This window comes from Pelophylax lessonae (assembly GCF_965119305.1).
Source record: "Pelophylax lessonae genome assembly, chromosome: 1".
Taxonomy (NCBI): Eukaryota; Metazoa; Chordata; class Amphibia; order Anura; family Ranidae; genus Pelophylax; species Pelophylax lessonae.
In genome coordinates, this window is record NC_138768.1 from 746,297,700 (window position 1) to 746,322,654 (window position 24,955).

The 24,955-nt window shown below is 40.3% G+C and overlaps 1 protein-coding gene across 1 annotated transcript in view; it reads right to left on the bottom strand.

Moving 5' to 3' along the window:
- Positions 1-24,955, bottom strand: part of GABRB1 (gamma-aminobutyric acid type A receptor subunit beta1) — a 750,154-nt gene that overhangs the window by 174,268 nt on the left and 550,931 nt on the right. Inside the window, exon 5 of the mRNA XM_082252638.1 lies at positions 18,592-18,674. Within this exon, the coding sequence (XP_082108764.1) occupies positions 18,592-18,674 (83 nt within the window). The remainder of the gene's footprint in view (positions 1-18,591; positions 18,675-24,955) is intronic.

Below are 24,955 nucleotides of genomic sequence, written 5' to 3' on the forward strand. Positions count from 1 at the left end.
TTTCCTTCCTCCATTCATTCAGACAATCATTTATTTAAATAAAAAAAAATAAAAAATGTGTGTGTGTATATATAATATATATATATATATATATATATATATATATATATATATATATATATATATATATATATATATATATATATATATATATATATATGTGTGTGTGTATGTGTATATATGTGTGTGTGTGTGTGTGTGTTGTGGGAGATTCGCTCACATGGATCACCTTTTCCAGGAAAATAAGGCCAGCATGCAGGTAATTTCTTTAACCACTTGCCGACTGCCTAACGCCGATTTACGTCAGCAGTCAGCCTCTCACAGGCAAAGCGACATAGGTCTACGTCGCTAGCCTGTGAGGCTCTAGGGAGCGAGCGCGCGCCGCCTGAGGCGCGCTCCCGCTCGCTCACGGACCCCCCGCGCATGTGCCCGGCGGACCCGATGTCCGCCGGGCACTCGCGATTGTCCATTACAGCGGAAGAAAGGCAGGCAGCTAATGTAAACACAGCCGCCTGTCATTCTCACCTGTGTAAGAATGGAGATCACACGGTTCTGCTATGTTAACTCCTTCCCTGCCACTGTCATTTTTACAGTAACAGTGCATATGTACAGCACTGATTACTGTAGTAATGTCACTGGTAACCCCAAAAGTGTCAAAAATGTCAGTCAAGGGTCCGATCTGTCCGCCGCAATGTCGCAGTCCCGCAAAATAAAAAAATTGCAGATCGCCGCCATTACTCGTTAAAAAAAGGACAAAAATCTTTCCCTTAGTTTGTTAAATAACTTTTGCGCAAACCAATCAAAATACGCTTTTTGCGATTTTTTTTTTTTACCAAACATATGTAGCATAAATCAAATTGGCCTAAAATGTTAAAAATTTTGATTTTTACATTTTTTTTGGGGAATTTCATATAAAAAAATGTGAAAAATATTGTTATTTTTGCAAAATTTACGCTCTTTTTTTGTTTATAGCGCATGATCAAAAAATCGCACAGGTGATCAAATACCACCAAAAGAAAGCTCTGTTTGTGGGAAAAAAAGGATGTCAAATTCGTTTAGGTACAGCGTCGCACGACTGCGCAATTGTCTGTTAAAATAACACGGTGCCGAATCGCAAATGAGGCCCTGGTCAGGAAGGGGGTAAAATCTTCCGGGGCTTAAGTGGTTAAAGTCTGGTGGGTTGCCAGCTTTATTTAGCAGAGGTTTGCAAATATGAAAAAACAGTAAAATAGATTCTGGCTGTCCAGCGCTAACAGCAGTTTTTCTCACTATACAGTGTTGGGCTGGTCCCCATCACCCACAAAAACACATGGTAAAGCAAACCTTTTTTTTAAAGTCCAAACAGAGCTCCTCTCTCAGATTCCCTTCTGAGTCTCAGACCAGAGCATTCCTGTGCTCTCTTCCTGTTCATTTAAAGTCCAGCTGAGCATGGACTCAGGTGACCCACAATCTCTGGACTGGAACCTGGCCTGTCACAGAGGCTGGAAAAACCCGGGCCGGATTCCGGTTTAGTCTCTTACTACCGAACGTATGCGAGGTGAGATATACCGATTATTGACTACCTCACCTCGCATACCGTCACTATGTGTGTGTGTGTTTGTGTGTGTATGTATGTGTATGTATGTGTATATGTATGTATGTGTGTATATATATATATATATATATATATATATATATAAATGAAACAAGCCTTCCCATTTTTAGTTTATAAAAACAAAAAAAGAGCATTAGAATATCCTGATTTTTGAAGCTTTCTTCCTCCTCCCTATTTTCAGCTGATCCCTTTGCTATAGCCAACATGAGCCATTCACCTCATGATCAAGATCCGCAAATGTCTATTAGGTATGGGACCACCTTTGCGTGAGTATCAAAAAAGCGCACTGACAAATGTGTTTTGTAAAAAAAAAACACATTTCTCTCGAGATCGAGAAAGTCACCTAGGACATTATGCTTATCCTCGTGAATGCAGTCTGGGCCACAGATCGCATTCATCTAGACATATAGGACATAAAGGAATACGCAGCTGACCGAGACCAAGAAAGTCTACACGTGGCCAAGCTTTTGAAAAAGACCATGAAAGATTCTCTTTCTGAACTGGCTGCCATGATGCCTGCTCAGGCAATACCTCAGGGCCCGCAGGCAACGGACGCTGATCCATAGGTGCCATGCCCCTCTATGGCCAGCATGCCAATTTCCCATTCAGGGCACAGGGCCAGAACCCCTTCTCAGGAAAAAGAGGTGATTGAGGAGGAGTGGAAGAAGACGGAAAATAAGTTTTCACTCGCAAAGTTTGGGAAACTTTACCCTCTAGTTCCAGCTGATTCAGAGCCCCTGGATTCGATGCCAGTGGTGGAAGCAGCAGTGACCCAACTAGCATGTAAGCCAGCAATCGCCCTTACATCAGTGTCCACAGCAATAAAAGCCTGGACAGAAAACATAAGAGTCGGCTATCAGACAAGATGTGCCAATGAGCTGAAGATGTCGGCTGATTTCGTCGGAGAAGCAGCAATTGACACCATTCGCTGCTCAGCCAGAGCAATTCAGTCATGGCCAAAAGGCCCTTATGGCTAAAACCGTGGGCAGTGGATATTGCTTCAAAACAGAACTGGTGCAAAATTCCCTTTAATGGGAAGGCACTGTTTGGGGAGAGATTGGACAAAGCAATTTCCAGAGTGGCTGGTGGCAAATCAGGCTTACTTCCACAAGACAGACGGGCTGGGAGATCCAGTAACTTCTCTTTTAGATTTCAACAATCCAGGTCAAGAAATTTCAGACTGTCTCGCCAAAATAGAGATGGCCGGAAAACCTGGAGGGGTACCCAGTCTTCCTTTCTGGGGACAAGAAAAAGTAAACCTTTCTCCGCCCCCCCCCAGGATAAAACAAAATCCTTTTTTTGACAAAGGACTAGACACTCCTGGTGGGAGCCAGGCTCAAAAATTTTGTGCCAGTTTGGGCAAAAAGATGCCAGGATCCTTGGGTCCTAGCTACAATAAAACATGGCCACTACAGGACTTTCTCTCCTCAGCCTCCTCAAGATCACTTCAAGAGGACAGAGATCCCAACATCACCACAAAAAGCGGAAGCTCTTCTGCAGTTTATAACGACTCTCCAAGTACAGAGCGCAGCGGTTCCAGTGCCCCCTTCAGAGCAATATACAGGTTTTAACTCCACTCTATTCATCATTCCAAAGAAAACTGGGGAATGGAGACCAGTAATAGACCTGAGAAAGCTCAATCGACATATCGATCTAGAAAGTTTTAAGATGGAATCTCTGCAGACGATAATCCAAGCAGTACAACCAAAGGATTGGTTACTCTCAATAGATCTTCAGGATGCCTATCTGCACATTCCAATTCTTCCGTCCTCTCAGAGATTCCTGACGTTCGCAGTGGGGCATCTACATCTTCAGTTTCAGTGCCTTTCATTCGGCCTATGCACTTCTCCTCGGGTCTTCACGAAGGTCCTAGTCTCTACCATAGCCCTTCTCAGGGAAAAGGGCCTACAGGTATATCATTTCCTGGAGGACATCCTTGTGTACAGTCAGAGTTACCTTCTTGCAGAGGGACATCTTATTACAGTCTTTGACCCAGGCAGGGAGGTTATAAATAAAATATCAGAAGAGCCATCTCATGCCTACCCAGCAGATAATCTATCTTGGAGCATTATTCAACACCAGTCAGGGTACAGTGTCATTACCCATACAGAAGGTGAAGATCCTCATTCAGAGAGTTTCCAAGATTTTGCGCAACCCCCGCCTGACAGCTTTGAGCCTCATAGGTTCAATGTTAGCATGCATACCAATGGTGCCATGTCACGTTGGCATCTGAGAATCTTTCAGACCGGCTTCCTAAAACAGTGGAAGAAACAACGTCTCTCACAGACCATCCTCTTAACACCATGCATGTGCAGAAGTCTTCATTGATGGACGAAGCTTCAGAACCTCTCCAAACCACGATAGTTGGGTTCCCTCTCCTGGACCACAATTACTTCAGATGCCAGCGGAAAAGGGTGGGGAGCCCATTTTGAGGAAATCAAGGTCCAGGGAAGATGGTCCTTTCATGCCGAGAGCCTAGTCTCAAACATCCTGGAGTTGAGAGGAGCATTCCTAGCCTTAACCTCTCTAGCTCCCCACATCAGAGGTAAGAGAGTCCTTCTATGACTGGACAACAGGGAAGCAGTCTCCTATATTCAAAAACAGGGCGGGACTCGCAGCAGGTCGCTTCTGTCAAGAGTAGAACAGATCATGCTCTGGGCAGAGAGGAATCTCCTAGACCTCAGAGCAGTGTATCTCCCGGGCAGGCTAAACAATCAAGCGGACATTCTCTCTAGATCTTGTCCGGACAACAACAAATGGGCCCTGCATCCGCATGTATTTCACCAGATCGCCAATCACTGGAAATATCCTCAGGTGGATCTGTTCGCTACTCCATGGAACACCAAGCTTCCCAGATTTATCTCCCGTTTTCCACACCCCCAGATGGAAGCAGTGGATGCTCTGACATGCACCTGGGAATATGCCTTCCCACCTCACCCTCTTATTCTAAAATTCTTCCTGAGGCTCCTGAAGGAACCAGTACACATCCTGGCGATTCTCCCTTATTGGCCCAAGAGACCTTAGTTTCCACTAGCCATGCGGCTGTCTTTGAGCACACCTCTGACACTTCCCCTGTTCCCTTAACTTCTGCAGCAGGGCAGAGTCTCTCATCCAAACTCGCAAAGACTGGATCTACCAGTGTTGAAATTGAGTGGCGGAGGTTTGAAGCCTCAGGCTGTTCCCCGAAAGTCATTTCGACACTCCTTCAAACAAGGAAACCATCCACAAACTCCATCTACTCAAGAGTCTGGGAAAAGTTCCAAATCTTTGCGTCAGAGGAAAAAATTTTGATTGATTCTCACCTTCAGTCTCCAATATTTTGGGGTTCCTACAGACCGGACTTGACCTAGGCCTATAGTGCCTTGCGAAAGTATTCGGCCCCCTTGAACTTTGCGACCTTTTGCCACATTTCAGGCTTCAAACATAAAGATATAAAACTGTAATTTTTGTGAAGAATCAACAACAAGTAGGACACAATCATGAAGTTGAACGAAATTTATTGGATATTTCAAACTTTGTTAACAAATAAAAAACTGGAAAATTGGGCGTGCAAAATTATTCAGCCCCTTTACTTTCAGTGCAGCAAACTCTCTCCAGAAGTTCAGTGAGGATCTCTGAATGATCCAATGTTGACCTAAATGACTAATCATGATAAATAGAATCCACCTGTGTGTAATCAAGTCTCCGTATAAATGCACCTGCACTGTGATAGTCTCAGAGGTCCGTTTAAAGTGCAGAGAGCATCATGAAGAACATGGAACACACCAGGCAGGTCCGAGATACTGTTGTGGAGAATTTTAAAGCTGGATTTGGATATAAAAAGATTTCTCAAGCTTTAAACTTCCCAAGGAGCACTGTGCAAGCTATAATATTGAAATGGAAGGATTATCAGACCACTGCAAATCTACGAAGACCTGGCCATCCCTTTAAACTTTCAGCTCATACAAGGAGAAGACTGATCAGAGATGCAGCCAAGAGGCCCATGATCACTCTGGATGAACTGCAGAGATCAACAGCTGAGGTGGGAGACTCTGTCCATAGGACAACAATCAGTCGTATACTGCACAAATCTGGCCTTTATGGAAGAGTGGCAAGAAGAAAGCCATTTCTTAAAGATATCCATAAAAAGTGTTGTTTAAAGTTTGCCACAGGCCACCTGGGAGACACACCAAACATGTGGAAGAAGGTGCTCTGGTCAGATGAAACCAAAATCAAACTTTTTGGCAACAATGCAAAACGTTATGTTTGGCGTAAAAGCAACACAGCTCATCAACCTAAACACACCATCCCCACTGTCAAACATGGTGGTGGCAGCATCATGGTTTGGGCCTGCTTTTCTTCAGCAGAGACAGGGAAGATGGTTAAAATTGATGGGAATATGGATGGAGCCAAATACAGGACCATTCTGGAAGAAAACCTGATGGAGTCTGCAAAAGACCTAAAACTGGGACGGAGATTTGTCTTCCAACAAGACAATGATCCAAAACATAAAGCAAAATCTACAATGGAATGGTTCACAAATAAACATATCCAGGTGTTAGAATGGCCAAGTCAAAGTCCAGACCTGAATCCAATCGATAATCTGTGGAAAGAACTGAAAACTACTGTTCACAAACATTCTCCATCCAACCTCACTGGGCTCGAGCTGTTTTGCAAGGAGGAATGGGCAAAATTTTCAGTCTCTCAATGTGCAAAGCTGATAGAGACATACCCCAAGCGACTTACAGCTGTAATCGCAGCAAAAGGTGGCGCTACAAAGTATTAACTTAAGGGGGCTGAATCATTTTGCACGCCCAATTTTTCAGTTTTTTTTTTTTTGTTAAAGTTTGAAATATCCAATAAATTTCATTCCACTTCATGATTGTGTCCCACTTGTTGTTGATTCTTCACAAAAAATTACAGTTTTATATCTTTATTTTTGAAGCCTGAAATGTGGCAAAAGGTTGAAAAGTTCAAGGGGGTCGAATACTTTCGCAAAGCACTGTAGGTCTCAGTTCATTAAAGGTCTAGGTGGCCGCATTATCAACGGCAACTAATTCAAGATGGGCGGTCAACCCTCTCGTAATTACGTTCCTTAGAGGGGTGTTCACGCCCTCTGGTCAGACGCGCCTTTCCAAAATGGGACCTAACTCTAATCCTGGAAGCCTTGGTGGAACATCCTTTTGCTCCTATGGAACAAATATCGATTTTGAACTTATCCTTTAAAGATGGCCTTTCTTCTAGCCATTACATCTGGCAGGAGGATATCCGACTTGCAAGCCCTGGGAATCAGAGAGGATTACGTTTCTTTCTTTCCAGACAGAGTGGAACTGCGACCTATTCGAGGTTTCACCCCTAAAGTCGCTACCGCAAGTCAGCTCAGGGAACCATGGGCCTTGCCAGTTTTTTTTCTCAGTCAGAAATAGGCCCAAGCTTGGACATAGCGAAAGTCCTCAAGAAGTATCTCGAAGCTACAAAAAAAATTAGAACATCTAACAGGCTGTTCGTTATCCCATGGGGAAAAAAACAGAGGGAAGGAAGCCTCTAGCAGGACTCTTGCATCCTGGATTGTCAAACTAATACGTAAAGTGTACAGGGCTAAAGGCATGGTTCCTCCGGAGCAGGTGAAAGTTCATTCAACGAGATAAATTTCCGCCTCATGGGCAGCCAGAGGGAACGTCTCCCTGGATACCATCTGCAGGGCTGCCGCATGGTCGTCTCAGCACACATTTATAAAACATTGAGTTGACCCTGGAACGCTCACCACTGTAGAATTTGAAAGAAGGACCATGCAGGAAGCCCTTTCTTCATCTTAAAAAAAAAAAAAAAAAAAAAAAACATTTCCCTGTGTTTTAGAATCTACCCACCCTTTTCTCAGCTAGTTATTTATCACAGGTATGCTGCCATGGAGGCACCAGGAAAATGGAAAATTGTATCATACTTACCGTAATTTTCCTTTCCTGGTGCCTATCCATGGCAGCATACGTTCCCTCCCTCGGTATTCTATATCACAGGAGAATGCTGGGAGTAGGGGGCGTCTTTCTTTTAAGCTATTCACTAGTCCTGAAGGCGGAGTAGAGGTGGAGCTCTATCACAGGTATGCTGCCATGGATAGGCACCAGGAAAGGAAAATTACTGTAAGTATGGTACAATTTTCCATTTTTATCCAGAAAAACCTCAGTCAGGAAACAAAAACGTATTGTGACCACTAGATGGCACTGACGAAACTGGAACCACACTTAATAGAGGAAGTACGGCAATTTTCATCCTGATTGCGTGGATGTTTGTCACATCCGCACAACAAATGTTTTATACATAGACCCCCAAGTATCCTGGAAATTGCAGAAAAGATGTAGAAAGCAGGTCTATTTTTTTTCCACACTTCAGTGCACATAAAACATATAGTTGTAAATTCACTGCAGATGAATCTTCCTGGTTCATGAGTTTATAAAAACAATGATTGATTTATTACCAGTGACTATTTGGTGAAAGTCAAATTCCTTTATTTTTGCTTTATAAGTATATAAGTCCATATTATGCATTGTAAATAAGCCTTTAAAATATGCCTCTATTGCAGCAGGAAGCAGCTATTGTAAGTAGCCATGAGCAAGGAAACCTTGTCCCAAGATCCCCCTGGAGGGGAACAATTACATATGCAGGCTCTGTGTCCGGCTTCACTGCTTATCTCTTTCAGTGCATATTTATGGGTCAAGTCTGAGTAAACCTGCTCTTTATATGGTGCTAAAACAAATACTAATGTTTTTCTTTTGGTAAATGGCTGTGTATCTACATGGTCACAATGGGACCCATTACCCAAAATCTTTCATCACAAATTCCAGAAATAAGGGGGTTACTCATCATTTACAGACACTGGGATATACTGTATTTGTGTTTTAAACCAGCAGTTCTGGATGCACAGCTGGCCTGGGGTATTAGGGAAAGATTTAAAGTTGGTTTGTGAATATTAGCCTCTTGGTCTGCTTCGGTTGCACCTTGCATGACAATGTGCAACGACTACATTCTCTTTTTTCATTTCTTAATATTTTCCCCTGAATCCTTATGTAAGAAAGATGTGAAAAACAAATGATGAAACAAGGGCCAGTCACTCTAAATCTTGCTGCCCTAGGAACCAGGCCTTGTTCCACAAACAATCTGCGACCAGTGATGCAAATATTTTATTACTTTTTTTCAATCATTCCTCTTTACAGCTGGTATAAAACAGGTGCTTTTCGCTGATGACTTATAGGAAAATATCTAAAATGCATTATAATATTTAAAGCAACCCTGTCACTAAGTGCACCAAAGTAAACTACATCCAGCCTGTAAAAGGAGATGTCTTGCAGATTTCCAATAGCAGATGGTATCTGACACTTCTGAATGAGTTGATCCCACACCATATGCTGTGGTTCCTCCCACCTGCAACTACATCTAGAAGGTGGCAAGAGGAACCACAGCACATTTCACATGCCTGGAAGTGTTAGGCCACTAGAAAGGTATACATCTTCATTTATACACTGGCTTTAAATAAATTTTGTCATTTTACTTCACTTTTAACAAATTAAAGACATAAACATTACACATATGTAACATCACTAAAAGCAGCAAGTCACTCTATTCTTATTCTTTATGTATAGCAATGAGCGAATAAAAATTATAGAGGATTTACAACACATCAGTTGTTTTCAGTTCAGATGACCAGTGTTGTTAGATTTGATAACAGAAATGTGCTTCAGGCACTAGATAGGGTAAGTACAGGAATAAGGATCAAGTGTTTCGCCGAGGATTAACAGTCAAAATAAGTGCTTGTCGTTACGTTTAAAAGGAAGGTAAAGTGATGGGGGTTAAGTGTTAGGGTTTGCTTAACTGTAAGATATAGGATAGTAGATGTTAGATGACATTTATTTTTTTTTTGTTGTTCTTGTAGCAAAAATTCTGTGCCAAAATCTACAGGCCAGCCCAAAAAATAATGATCTATAAATTGCCTATATTTTATTTGCCTGAATATATGTGAGCAAATCTGTGATCTGCAGAGTATCACATTTTGAAATCTATCATTTTTATTCACGATGAGCCAACTGGACAAATCAACACCCATACATTTTAAAAAAAGGAGTATATGTGCAGTTAACTGATTTGCCTGATTTGCAAATGAATCCCCTCATACTTGCAGCAATCGTTTCATCTGAGATTGTGTAACAACAAGAAAAAGAAACAGCGAAGTTTAATTCACATGATCTGCACAATGACATTCATAAAAAGGACTTGAAGTCACCTGGGGAATAAAATGTACTTATGGCCAAAGGTAAATGTCTTTTTATACTCTAGGATGACTCAGTGCAATTCAGTGCACACGTTACATAACTGTTCTTAAGAAGAAGAAAAAAAGCCCAAAGCAAAGTTAAAAGAGAATAGATTTTCAAAAACATTTAATAACACAGCTTTGAAGCAGATTCCGAATAAGAGAAAGGTTAGAAAAGATTCATTATTTCCACAATAGGTTCACCTATTCATGACATCAAAGTATGCTATGGTAGAATGCAGTTTAACTGTGAAGTGGAAAAGCTTAAATTGTGTGAATTATGAGGACTTCATAGAATAGTTAACATTTATATTAATATTAATAGTATAATAATATTTACAGTATATTAGTAAATAAAATATTTAAAGATAACTCATAGATACTGGACCAGCCTTTCTTCAGGAAATTGCTAAGGGTTCCTTGAGCAGTAAGAAGTATTATTGATTTGACAGTGCCTGCAAAGTTTCAGTGCTAACAACACTCAAAATAGGGTATTACACTGATCACCAAAGCAACAGAACATTCTTTCAAATGATCACTAATGTATGAGAGCATCTCTCCCTCTGGCCACGATTGTAAAGGGAAACATTTCCTCTATTCACAACACACTGATCATGCTAATATACTATGAACAATAAATATACAAACCTTTAGTAGGCGTTCCCTGAGACCGTAAAATTATTTTAGATGTTTCTCAATAGTAAAAAGGCTGAGTAAGATTCTAATAGACTGTCTATTGATCCTTTCAATAGCTAGTAGTAGTTAGACAGGCCATAGATGGATCTAATTCTGCCCAGTCCAGCAGGGACCGGCCAAAATTCGATCCATCTATGGACAGGCTGATTGTACCCATGTCAATCCATTGATTGATTTGGGTACAACCAGCATGTCTGATTTTTATCGTGCAAATATTGCCAGTGGCTGACTGTGTTGATGGGGGAATCAAGTAATTTTCTTTCCTGCAACCCATGGTTGCAGGAAAGAAAATTGCATAATTTATGGCTTGCAATAGCCACATTCAGCTGGACATGATCTGTAATGTTCAAGATGTTTTGATGTTTAATCCATTGTCCGTTTTCTTTTCAATAGTTTTTTATTGGGTTTTATAGAAATTACAGAGAAAGGAGCACATGACATAATAATCATACATTAGTCTACAAAAATGAAACAAGACAATAAAAGTGATAAGGCACTTAGTGCATTGTGTGCAACAAACGTTTTTCCAACAGATGGCTGAAATGAGTAACACCAATACTCAATTCTAGCATAAGAAGATGCAATAAGTGGCGATTCACTGTCAGTTTAATCATGAGTTCGAAGAATATAAAAAACAACTAGTAAACATTACCATGTACAGTCAGATACCATGAAAAGGTTTAGGTAGTAAAACATTAGGGCATAAATGTAGTCCTGTTTCAAGAGCTAGAGAGCCTTAAATACCACACCAACCAGGATTGATAGTTTTTGGTACTGGTAGAGTATTTACCATTTCTAGACTTAAAAAGTGTTTCATAAGTACTATGCGTGTGTTTGTTGTTTGTATAATTTCTTTCAGGTCAGGAGGTGTAGGGTCCTTCCAGTACCAAACAAGAGCAGGACAGGCTGTTGATTGAATATGGGATACCAATGTCCTCGACATGGGAGGGGTAAAGTCTATTTCCAGTGATAATGAAGCCATACCTGGGGTTGATGGGATGGTTATTTCTCCAGCATTTGGGAGATACTTCTGGAGAGAATTTAGATATGTGGTGTGGTGTGAGATACCAGCGGTGTAGGATTTTTTTGTGCATTTTCATAGGTTTGCACTGCTGGTAGAGGCATATGTTATACCCAGTGCTCTCTGACATTAGATCTCTGAGTACTCTCTATCAAAGTCCTTCTCCCACTCCAGGATTGGGGGAGATTTAACAAACTCTTGTTCATGTTGAAGGTAGGTGTAGAATAACCAAATACCTTTAATGTTTGTTTGGTTCGCTAAATAATATTGGGCACTTTGCCAGGAAATAGAAGTTTTCAGACCCCCAGAGTGTTTCATTAGATGGGCAATTTGCAGATATCTATAGTGTTTTGAGTGGGGGAGTATTCTATTTGAAGAGTTCCAAATGTCTTAAGCGCCAGACCAACAAATAGGTCATCTAGCGTGAGAATGCCGCTGGAGCACCAACCTGTTAGGAGAATACCAGGAATTAAGAGTGAGAGAGCAGACAAAGGGAATTTTAAAGGTGTTAGTTTGTGGCTAGAGGGTATTACCTTACTTAGTGTGGACCAGGCTTCTATGGATGCTTGACTAGTAGGAGACGTGATGGCATTCGTGTGTGAGAGAAAGGGGCTGGAGATTAGGAACTTAAAAAGATTTTCTACTGGTGTCTGAAACTGTTCGAGTTCTGCCCATAATGTGTTAGGAGCTGTGGGAAAACACCCTTTAAATTGTGCAAGAATCGAAGCTGAGTAGCAGTCATGTATATGGGTATGGGTCACACCTTCTCCTTACTTTAATAAGCCTGCTGAAAGTGCACCCAGCTCTTTTTCCCAGCCACGGGTAATTATTTGGAGCAGATTGCGCAGACAGAAAGAAGGATTTTGGCACAGGGATAGACAGTTTCCTAAATAGGTATTGTGGGAGCACTTGCATTTTAAAGGCTGCTAACCTTCCGGTCCAAGATAGTTTGCACTTTGCCAAGTTATCAAACTTGGAGCGTAAAGTCTGCAGAAAGGGGGTTTAGTTTTCTCTAACTAGTTCAGCCACTCTAGGGGTAAGGGTATACCCAGGTATGAGATCCACTTTTCTATCCAAGTATACGGAAAGTTTTGTCCGAGGCCCTGCTTGGTTTTATTAGAGAACCCCAAATCCAAAATGTATGATTTGGTCTCATTGATCTTATAGTAAGACAGTTTATTGAAAAGTTGTAAAGCATAGTGTACCAAAGCCAGGGAAGATTCAACATCCGTAAACATCAGGATTATGTCATCAGCGAATAGGCTGATGGTGTGCATTCTATTCCTGACCATCAATCCCTTAATAGGTGGGTGGGAGTGGATGTATGTAGCTATAGGCTCCATTAATACATTTAAAATAGGTGGGCACGGGGGCACCCCTGATGAGTCCTATTGTTTATGGTAAATGGGGGGAGAGCATACCCGAAACATATACTTGGGCTGATGGAGTCATGTATAGCGCCATAATGACTGAGAAAATCAAACTTGTACATTTGAATTTGGTGAGAACCTGAGCCAGATACGCCCAGTGTATTCTTTCGAATGCCTTCTCTGCGTCCAAGGCGAGGAGCAAAGAAGGTGCTTTTTTCTTATTGGCTAAGTGTATGATATTGATCAGGTGTCTGATAGTGTCTGCCATCTGGCTGCCTTTCGTGAATCCCGAATGATTGATGTGGATAAGAAAAGGCAATAAGTCCACCAGCCGGTTAGCTAATAATTTAGCATAAAGTTTCAACTCATTGTTTAGCAATGAGATAGGACGGAAGTTCTGTGGTGTATTGGTTTCCTTCCCTGGCTTCGGTAGTGCCACTATTAATGCTTTAAGCATCTCAGAAGGGAAAGAGGAGGAGGTGGCAGCATGATTATAAACCTTTAGTAAATGCAGGATCAAAATATGTTTGAAGGATTTAAAGTATTCCCCTGCAAAGCCACCTGACCTAGGTTATTTATTTTTGGGCAGAGAGTCATAGTACAGGATATCTCTTCCTCAGTAAAGGGGGAGTTAAGGTTCCCTAACTGTTCCTCTGTTAGGCAAGAAAGTTTAACCTTCTCTAAGAAATTGGAGATCATTTCAGGTGTAGGTTGGGCAGTTGTTGGGTCTTGTTTAAGACTATAAAAGGAAGTTGTAGTACGTGCTGAATGCATCAGCAATAGCTTGCGGGTGATGTCACTTTTCCTGGCTGGTAGGGTGTAGTACATAAGGGATTTAGTTTTGTACCTATGGCTGCTGAGGTGGTTAGCCAAAGGTTTTCCAGCCTTATTACCTCCTACAAAGTAAGACATTTTAAGCCTCCTAGTCTTTCTTAGTTTTAATGAGTAGAGAAGACAAAAAAAGAAAAAAGAGGGGCGCACCGACCTAGTGCATTACCATAAAAACTTTTATTAAAATATTAAAAGGTGTACAATATACTCACAAGACTGGTGTGGTACAACACACATCAAGAATAGCATATACAGTCTCCAAGGTAGCCAGGTCCCAATAGTGACAAATGGGCATACAGATAGTCGCATGGGGCTGCTGTGGCTAGGCTGACGCGTTTCAGGGGCGAGCCCCCTTCCTCAGAGCCAGAAAAGATGCTGCTAGATCACAAGCCGAACGGTCAAAGACTAAATGGAAGTAGGCCCCACCTCTTCCTGCTCCACCCCAACCCTAAGGGCGGGACAGAGGGGAGGGGGGAAGTGAGAAAAGGGAAGAAGAGGGGAGAAGAGAAAGGAGAAGAATAAAACGGACACAGCAGCAAGAAGGAGAAGGGGGGGGAAAAGAAAAATGGGGATGCTGGGACAGGGAAAGAACATGGAAGGGGGGAGGGGGAGGGGAAGAGGGGAGGACAGAGAGGACACTTGTCCAGTCCGAGCCAAAACACACCCACCTTCCAAGGCCAGCTCGGACTATGTGATCAGCGGCAAAAGAAATATAATAGATAAAATAAATATACAGCAAATGAAACACTTGTTCGAACAAGAAAGGAGATAACAAATCAAATGTGACGGGTAATGCATTGTGGTCAGAAGTGGTATACATATATACGTATATACATATACACATGTAATAACTACACACGTATATATATACATGCACACATACATACATATACATATACATGCACACATATACACTCACATCAACAGTCAGTACTTTAGGTCTCTATTGGATCAGATGAGAACTCCACTGCTTATCCTGTGCATATCCACTAGCAAGCAGAGCAGTGTCAGCCACCCCTGGCCTACAGCCATGCAGGGGGGACACTACCCGTAGGAGCAGAGCGTATACAGCTAGCCTGGCATGGTGCAAGAGGATCTCGTTGGCCTCCACACACAAATAGTACCTGTGATCATGATGTGAGGAGGGTGCCGCTGGCCGGGACTAAAAGGGGTCTGCTGTATGTTGAAACATCCCTATTTGGATGGCTGCGTCCCTTCTCTGGGACGCACGCCAACCCGTACCCGGAAGTGAGAAACCGGAAGTGCGGGTGGATGCGTTTCACCCGCATCACTTCCGCCATCACTACGGGGCGCCGCTCGGACCATTTCTCTGCAAGTCATTAGCTGTGCCAGCCAGCAGTGGACATGGACAGAGCGGCGCTTACCCGACTCCGCCCTCCTCCTTGCGTCTCTAAGCAAGTGGCTACAAGTGCATATGTATATATATAAAATGTCCGTGGTGAACAGGCAGGCTGTTCAAAAATAAGGGCAATGATGGCACCATTTGCATAAGCTTGCAAGGTACATATAGCATGATCAGGACATATTGACAAAAGAATATATATAATAATAGTAGTGATAATAATAAATAGAGGTAAATGATTGATTGATTGATAACATGATGCAATAATACAACAATACCACTGAAAGATAATACTACATAAAGGAGATTTTTTGGGGGGGGGGGTGGATGAGAGTGAACCACATCTGAAAAATATATATATAGTATAATACATTATAATGTAATATAACATAATAATGGTGCCAACAAGCACAAACGCATATAGATTTATGCATACGTTTATGTTTAGGCATATACCTTCTATCTATATCTCTATCTATATTTGTTTTTTGTTTTTTGTGTGTGTCCCGCTCAAAATACATATACGGTGCAAGAAAAAAGTGCCAATGTGCCATCACTGTCTATAAGCAGGCCGCAGAAGGAAAACAGTTCCCCATGCGGACATGCATAATGTGGGAAGCATGCACTCAAACCAATACCAGCTGGTCTTTGTGTACATATGTCAATGCTAATACTAATGGCCAAAAATGGGCTGTTACAGCCATCCAACCCAAGAGGCTGTACCACAGAGGAACAAGGGAGCAAAGGAGGGGGGGGGGGGGGTTAAGCGCAGGAGGTTTTGTTTTTTGTTTTTTACTTGTTTTTTAGTTTTAATGAGTCCCAGGAACATACCACAACATTTATATTTACAAGCGTAAGTTAGCCACTATTCATTCTTTACTGAATTTGTCAAGACAGATGTTGATTGTCCATACATATGGAAATAAATTAGAAAGCTTTTAAAACCACTCTAGCAATTGTGAAAGTCATCTCATGTTTAGGAACATCTGAACCCAACACATACATGGCAGCGTTTCCACACTGATATAGGGACATTCTTATGAGAAAATTTAGACACAACGTATAATCAAAATGTGCAATATCTTTAGGAGGAGAACCCTTATGGAAAATGTAATAAGTCAAACCCATATTTCAGTCTTCTTACATAAAAGGAAAACATCAATGACTGACCTTTAAGAAACAACTGAAATAGCATTTCAAATGGCTTGGCTATTACTTGCAACCGATAACAAAATGAATGTAGCAACAAATAATTAAGAAAACAAAGGAGAAGCTCTCCCTTCATGGGGCACATGCAGTGAAGGGTCTGTTTTCTTCTCAATGGAAAATAAACAATGATTGATGCATGAATTACTAACATTTTAGAAAACATCTATTTGTTATAATAAGCTCTTCTAGTATTTAGAATGGTTTGTCATTGCCCATCAGATGTGGTTGCCATTGATAGTTAACCCCCATTATGGCCCAGCTGAACTTATGGGGGTTGATTTACTAAAGGCAAATAGACTGTTCACTTTTCAAGGAAAGTTGCACTTTGCTAGGGCATTTTTCCCAGAGCTTAATGAATGAGATGAAGTTTCACTTTGCCAAGAATACCTAATCATGTGCAAGGGAAAAAAAACAACTGCATTTATGCTTGCACATGATTGAATGATGGAAGTAAGCAGAGCTTCTCCTCATTCACTAGGCTCTGGGGACAATACCCTTACAAAGTGAACAGTCTATTTGTCTTTAGAAAATCAACCCTATTGTATTATTGGGCTGTGTATGGCTGTCCTTACCTGGTTTGACGTTGCTATAAGTGGACCAAAAGATGAACAGTTTTGCAGATAATCATGCAAAACAAATTCTGCTGCTGCAAAGGTAATCTGGCTGTTAACTCTGCCCAATACAATTTTGATTTCAGTGGTGCCTCAGACCTTGCTGGGTCTCATCATTAGCAATTAGAAAAAGACAGAAAGAATCCTTGCAGAAATCTTGTATGATATGATCTTTTCTGGTTTTCTTCTTACCTATCTCAGAACACTTTCAATATCACATACAACATCATATTCTCTGCTCCTCTTCCTCTTTCTGTTGGTGTACCCCAAGGCTTCATCTTTGGGCCCCTCCTATTCTCTCTCTACACCTCTTCCCCGGGCCGGTTGATAACCTCCCATGGCTTCCAATAGCATCTATACGCCAATGACACTCAGATCTATCTCTCTACTCCCCAGCTCACCCCCTGGATCTCCTCAGCTATCACAAATTTAATGAGCAACAAATCAGTATGGATGTCACACCACTTCCTCAAACTCAATCTTTCTAAAACTGAGCTTTTAATATTTCCTCCACCCCAATCCCCCCCTCCCATGACTTTACGTTTGAGATCAACAGCACAAACATTAATGCCAGGGTGCTAGGTGCAATCCTAGACTCTGACCTCGCCTTTGGGCCTCACATGCAATCACTGGCTAAGTCTTGCCACTTTAACCTATATGTTACTAACTGATTAGTGACTACTGCCCTCTTTACCAATTCCTTCACTGGCTTTCAATGGCCCAATGTATAAAATTCAAACTACTAACCCCAACATACAAAGCCATCCACAACAATGCTCCAAGCTACATCACTAACCTCATCTGCAGATATCCCCCAAATTGTCCTTTCCGCTCCTCCCAAGACATCTTGCTCTAGCTCCCTTTTTACCTCCTCCCATGCTCACCTCCAGGACTTTTCCAGTACCTCTCCAATCCTCCAGAACTCCCTACCCCAGTATGTCCGGTCAGCTCCTACCCTTTCTGCCTTTAGGTGATCCTTGAAAACAAATTTATTCAGGGAAGTCTACCCCACAACCACCTAAAAGAAACTCACCTCCACCAGATCATCTCCTGCAGCTATTACCTTTTGTACCACCTCCCCCGCCTTTAGATTGTAAGCTCCATGAGCAGGGCCCTCCTATTCCTTCTATATTGAACTGTGCTGTAATTGTACTGTCCCCCTTTATATTGTAAAGCACTGTGCAAACTGTTTTTAAATTCTGTAAAATAATAATAATACTAATAAACAAAAATATAATAATACAGGTAGGTGTTTAATAATTGAAAGAGCATAGAATAAAAGCAGCATCCTACAAAAACTTTAAAGCATTTCACAATACCAATACTTACACATAAGAGCTAGACCTCATAAAGAAACAGAGGCATCACAAACTGCTCCAATGTATTATGAACTCCTTCAATTAATAAACACTGACCTATACTGCAAGATTTTGGCCAGGATTCCTGGTATTTGCAAATGCTAAAATTTTACAGATGTTGAAGCAAGATGACTAAAAGAAAGAATGATGTTTTAGGATAATCCTTAAACATTTTTTAAGTTGTGACTCTTTAAATTGAAGTTAACTTCGCTACAGATTTTATTTTTTAGTACAAACAGGAAAGAATTAGATGTACTTACAGCTTTCTATTTCAAGAGTACAGTTCTGTTCATCTAACGGATATCTGCGTAGATCCATCATACAAGCAGCTGTGGTTGTAATCCTGAATAAAATACATAAGATATAAAAGCCTTGTATTATATGCACCTTTTTCATTATATTGTGTTTATAGTGTACTTGTTCATATTTACATTAAAGGGGAATACAGCATATACCAGCTTGTTGGTGAACAATACAGCACTACAGAAAGTGCATATATATATATACAGTCATGCCCAACAATATTGGCACCCTTGTATTTCTGTCATATAATGCACCACTTAGCCCAAAAAAATTGTTGCAATTACAAATGTTTAGGCATTTTCATGTTTATTTCTTTTGTTGGTATTGGTATGACACAAAAAAGTGGAGAAACAAAAAGCAAAATCTGGCACCTTCCATACAAAACTCCAAAAATGGAATGGACAAAATTATTGGCACCCTCAATTTAATATTTGGTAACACACCCTTTTGGAAAAAAATAACTGAAATCAATTGCTTCCTGTAACCATCAATGAGTTTCTTACACCTCTCTACTGGAATTTTTGACCACTCTTCTTTTGTCTCCAGGTTTCTCTGATTGGAATGGTTCCTTTTCCTAACTGCTATTTTGTGATCTCTCTACAGGTGCTCTATGGGATTTAGATCTAGAGTCATTGCTGGCCAGTTCAGTACTCTCCAGCGCTTTGTCCCAAACCAATTCTGGTTGCTTTCTGACATGTGCTTTGGGTCATTGTCCTGCTGTAATACCCATGACCTCCGGCATTCTGATACTGGGCCCTACATTGCACCCCATAATTCTTTGGCAGTCTTCAGATTTCATAATGCCATGCACACAGTGAAGATAAACAGTGCCTGAAGCATCAAAGAAACCCCAAAACATCAGTGAACCTCCACCATGTTTTACTGTAGGAAATGTATTCTTTTCTTTAGGCCCCATGCACACGGGGCGTTAGAAAAAACGTACGTCAAAGTTAGTTCTGACGCCGGAAAAAGCAGCTGTAAAAACGTGCTTTCAGTAGCTTTTTCCATTGGCGTTATTGCACGTTTTGCCACGTTGCTTTTAGCAGCGTTTTTTTTTCTTCCATTCAAAATCAATGGTTCCCTATGGGAGCCTATTGATTTGAATGGAGGTCGCACCGCAACACCGCAAGTCGGATCCGACTTGCGGGGCGAATTGCGCTGTGAGAATCTTGAGGGGGAACTCCACGCCAAAATGGGAAAAAAACGGCGTGGGGGTCCCCCCCAAGGTTCCAAGCCAGGCCCTTCGGGTCTGGTATGGAATTTGAGGGTAGCCCCATGCTGAAAAAACGGCGTGGGGTTCCCCCCAAAATCCACACCAGACCCTTATCCGAGCATGCAGCCTGGCAGGCCAGGAAAGGGGAGGGGACGAGCGAGCGGCCCCACCCCCCCTGGACCACACCAGGCAACATGCCCTCAACATTGGGGGGTGTTGGTGCTTTGGGGCAGGGGGAGCTCTGCACCCCCCACCTCAAAGCACCTTGCCCCCATGTTGATGAGGACAAGGGCCTCATCCCCACAACCCTGGCCGGTGGTTGTGGGGGTCTGCGGGCAGGGGGCTCATCGGAATCTGGAAGCCCCCTTTAACAAAGGGCCCCCCAGATCCCGGACCCCCTCCCTATGTGAATGGGTATGGGGTACACTGTACCCCTACCCATTCACCCCATAAAAGGCAGTGTATGGAAATAACGACAAGAGACGTTTTGGAAAGTTTATTAAAAATCTTCATCCGACTCTTCTTGTCTTCTCCTCTCCGGGGTCTTCTCCTCTCCGGGGTCTTCTGCTCTTTTGCTGTCCGCCCTTCTTGTCTTCTCCTCTCCGGGGTCTTCTGCTCTTTTGCTGTCCCCCTCTTCTTGTGTTCTTCTCTCCGGGGTCTTCTGCTGTCCCCTCTTCTGCTGTCCTCTCTTCTTTTCTTTTCTTCTCCTCTCCGGTCTTCTGCTCTTTTGCTGTCGGGTGTCGGCTGTCGGCTCTTCTTCCTCCAGTCCTCCTCCGACGACGTCTCCGCTGATTATGCCTATCTCCGGTCTCTGCAGCTTATTATATAGCCATTAGGGGCGTGTCCCCGATGACGTCATCGGGAGGCCCCGCCCTCTCATGTCACAGATGACGTCATCTGTGACATGAGGGGGCGGGGCACACACAGTGGACACAGGAACATTAAGGTCTCTGGAGATGGTCTTGTAACCTTGAGATTGTCCATGGTTTTCCACAATTTATGTTCTCAAATCCTCAGACAATTCTTTGTTGCTCTTTCTCTTTTCCATGCTCCGTGTGTCCAACAGACACACAACAGAAAGGTTGAGTACATTTTTCATCATGTTAACTGGTTTCCACCTGTAAATTCTGTATTGTCAGCACCTGCTAATTGATACATGTACATTTAATTACAAATTATAGGAACATCACAAACTTGGAATGCAATTGTTTCTTACAATTTTGAGAAGGTGGCAATCATTTTGTCCAGTCCATTTTTTGAGCTTTGCGTGGAATGTGTCAGATTTGGCTTTTTGTTTCTCACATTTATTTGTGTCATACCCATACAAACAAAATAAATAAACATGAGAATGACTAAACATTTGCAATTAACAGTGTTGCAGTACCTAACAGAAATGCAGGGGTGCCAATATTTTTGGCCATGACTGTATATATATATATATATAAGTATATATATATATATATATATATACTGTATATATACATATATATATATATATATATATATATATATATATATATATATATATATGTCGGGGTTATTGGGGGTTGATTAAAATAATAATAGGTAAAAAGAAAAATGATTTTAAAAGCCATGTATATTTCATATTATGCATATAAGAGATTCTGAACAGGATGGCGTCCATCTTGTTTTTAAGGTGAAACAAAGTTCATATATATACTTGTTAAACAAAATGTCTCTCACAGGCTTACAAAGGGTCTATGGTTTCAACAGAGATCTTTGTATTTCTATGTAATCGTAAATAAGATCCCTTTTGACATCTCGATCAGATAAAACTTAGTCAGTCTGACGCTATGTTAAAGGGGGTGATATCTCAGTCTGTCTATAGGTATTTAACAATAGACAATGGCTCAGTTTTTCTCATCAAACATTAAAAGATGAACTATATAAGTTTTTTTAAAGGTACATCATTATATGTGAGATGATATTAGCCATAATTATGTTATTATATTATGTAAGGCATATACATATATATTTAGGAATATTGTATCACATTTTGGGTTTATATTCTCATGGTAGTTATCTTACTTAGACTTAAAACTAAAGTGAAAACGAATTACTTCATGTTAAGGTATGTGGTAGGAGTGTTTATATAAGAATTGCTTTGGGCTAGTTTAGTGCTCAAGGTGTCGTAAATTCCCAAACCTAGACTATATCTGACAGCCCTTTGGCATGGTCAAATAAGTAATTGCTTTTCACTAGCCGACAGGTCAGAGGTCATGAGATAAGAAGGATGGGTAATTGTTTCAAATTATGTTAAATACAAAATCTAATGAACGGTACAATACTGCCCTCTGGAGACGAAATACCAGGTGCAGTCTTGAGATAATTTGAGATATTCCAATATAAAAATATTATATTGTGTTAAATAATATAATTATTGAAATGGCATTACTTGCCAACATGAATAATGGAAATACAGGTGGACATTTATGTATGTACTGGTAGTCTGGACAAAGTTTTATGTTGTGTTTTATGATTAATCTTACATATAGAGGAATCATCCTTAATTTTATTAGACCAAGTATGGGGTTAATTATAAAAAGGGGTATGTCTCTGACCTCACTAGTTTAGGTATAGAATATCCCAGCCAATGGAGATAATGTTTCATCCCTCTGGGTTTTACTTATGGTAATTTTTATAGCTCTTTGTTCTTACCATATAAAAGACCAACCCAGATATGAGATAGGGACACATTACACTACTGACAACACACCTCACACTTACACCACACACGCTATTACATTTTTCAATAGACTCATGCAGACATACTCCCTGATCCACATCATTCATCTGAAACTTGGAGGAAACTCCTCCCTCACTGGCATCCATCTTAGGACTCTGGTAACACCATCTTAAGTGTGGTAATTATGCCTTGCTATGTTATTTGATTTTATTCAACAATTGTTTATTCTTTCCTTATATGTTTTATATTGCATATTTAAGGGTAATGAGATTACAATCCCAGCCGTATAAGCCATGGTATATTTTTCTCTAAAAAGCTGATTTTTGTTTTATACATTTTTATTAATATCAGATTAAGTGCATTATTTGCAATTTTAAGTCTTCCGTTTTGCATGGCTTATTCTCATTCCTTCTGCAGTGGAATGACTTTGGGCTATGTGATTCGCAGACCATTGTAGTCTGTTTATATAGAACATTAATTTATGGCTTATACTATACCTGGGAAGAAATGGTTATCTTGCTTTTGTTTTGGTTTCACTGTCACTTTGTTTTAGTTTCACTTTGTTTTACTTTCACTTTCATTATTGAGCTAAACATCACATTGCATTGATTATTTGAAGTTAGTATTTTTTTTGTAGAGTTATCTTTTTATGTCACTTCCTGTTTGATCATATATTGTGTTTACATGTCTGGCGAATAAATATTTTTATATATATTCCACACTGTAGACTGTACTCACTAAGATTGGTATATGCTTTTAAAAAGAAATTAATCAATTAAAAAGAATTCACGACATTGATTTATGGCAATAGGTGAAGACTCTCCTTTTTCACAGATCTTTGCTTATTAACCATAAATAAATACACTGCTATATTCAGAGCAGTATAAATATTCTGACATAAGTACGAGCGCAAGATATTTATTATTAAATATTCTTACATATATATATATATATACATACATATATATATATATACACACATATATATATATATATATACTGTATATATATATATATATATATATATATATATATATATATATATATATATATATATATAGTGTGTATATACTTATTTATATATATATATATATATATATATATATATATATATATATATATATATATAAAAGTATATATGTTTATCATTTAATATATATAAAATAATGTGACAAATATTAATATTCAAATTACTATACATAGTAGCACTATAATAATAATAATATGAATTAACAAAATTCCACCAGTCCATGCTTTATTTTGCTTTTATAAAGTTTAGCTGATCTGCAAAACATTTTAACATGCCAACAAGATATCTAATACACTTTTTAATCTTTCCAAAAATGTAATTTATTTTCCATTTCTAGCACTTAAATCCAAATGGGGATTTAAGAACAATGGCTTAAAGCAGACACTTTCAGTGCAACACAGTTGAATCCACTCCAGTGGGTGTCTGGAAGGTCTGCACCATCTGCTCAGAATAATTAGATGATTTTACTATCTATCACCACAATTTTCCCTCTGTGCTTATCCACCAGCTCTCCCTTCAGTGACAATATTGTACAGTTTCTTTTTGCCACCACTTGCCATTCATGCACATGTTAAAAGGAACAGAAATCTGGAGGTCTTGTTCTATCAAGCAGCAAAGTAACAAGGCGAAGAAAAACCTTAGGCCATAAATCAAGAGCTAAATGAGCAACATAAAACCTGTAAGATATCCAGTTTCCTAGTCTACTGTGCCCAGCATTTTGTCCTTAGTAATGGCACCAGCATGCAGAACAATCAAATCTGATTCATATGCCATCACTAGAGACGAGCATACCAGACCGACGTACAGTCAATCAAGGCAGACAACTATGATGAGCATACTTCAGATCCAGGGACAGTGCAAATTTTTTATCTCTGCTATACATAAGTGAATTTATCTGTCAAATACGAATTGTAGAGGATCAATCAGTCACCCCCTAGGTTTTTCTATTGTTCTGCTTTCTTTTTTTCTACAGTGTTAATTTTTAGTTTTTTCAATCCCCACTATGACAAAATCTACAGAATCAGAATACTAAACTGTGATTCTGGTACCATCCAGCAGAGAATTCCCAATAATATTATATTTGCTTAAATCCAAAAATTAACAGGAGTCTTTAGATTTACATTGAATGCATACTGTATATTGTGGAGTGGATACAGATTAACCCTAGCTCTACTGCAAAGTGTAATGGATGTGGAGCATCAAATGTGGATTTGTTTTACTCTTAAAGTGTACTTAAAGACAAAACTTTTTGGGGGTTTTGGACAGATTAGGGAAGGGTTAAAGTAGAAGTCCCCGGCTAGAGCTAATTATGCCTAAAATGGCTCCTAACCACTTTCTAACTCCTTTACTAGCTTCATATACTTATCTATA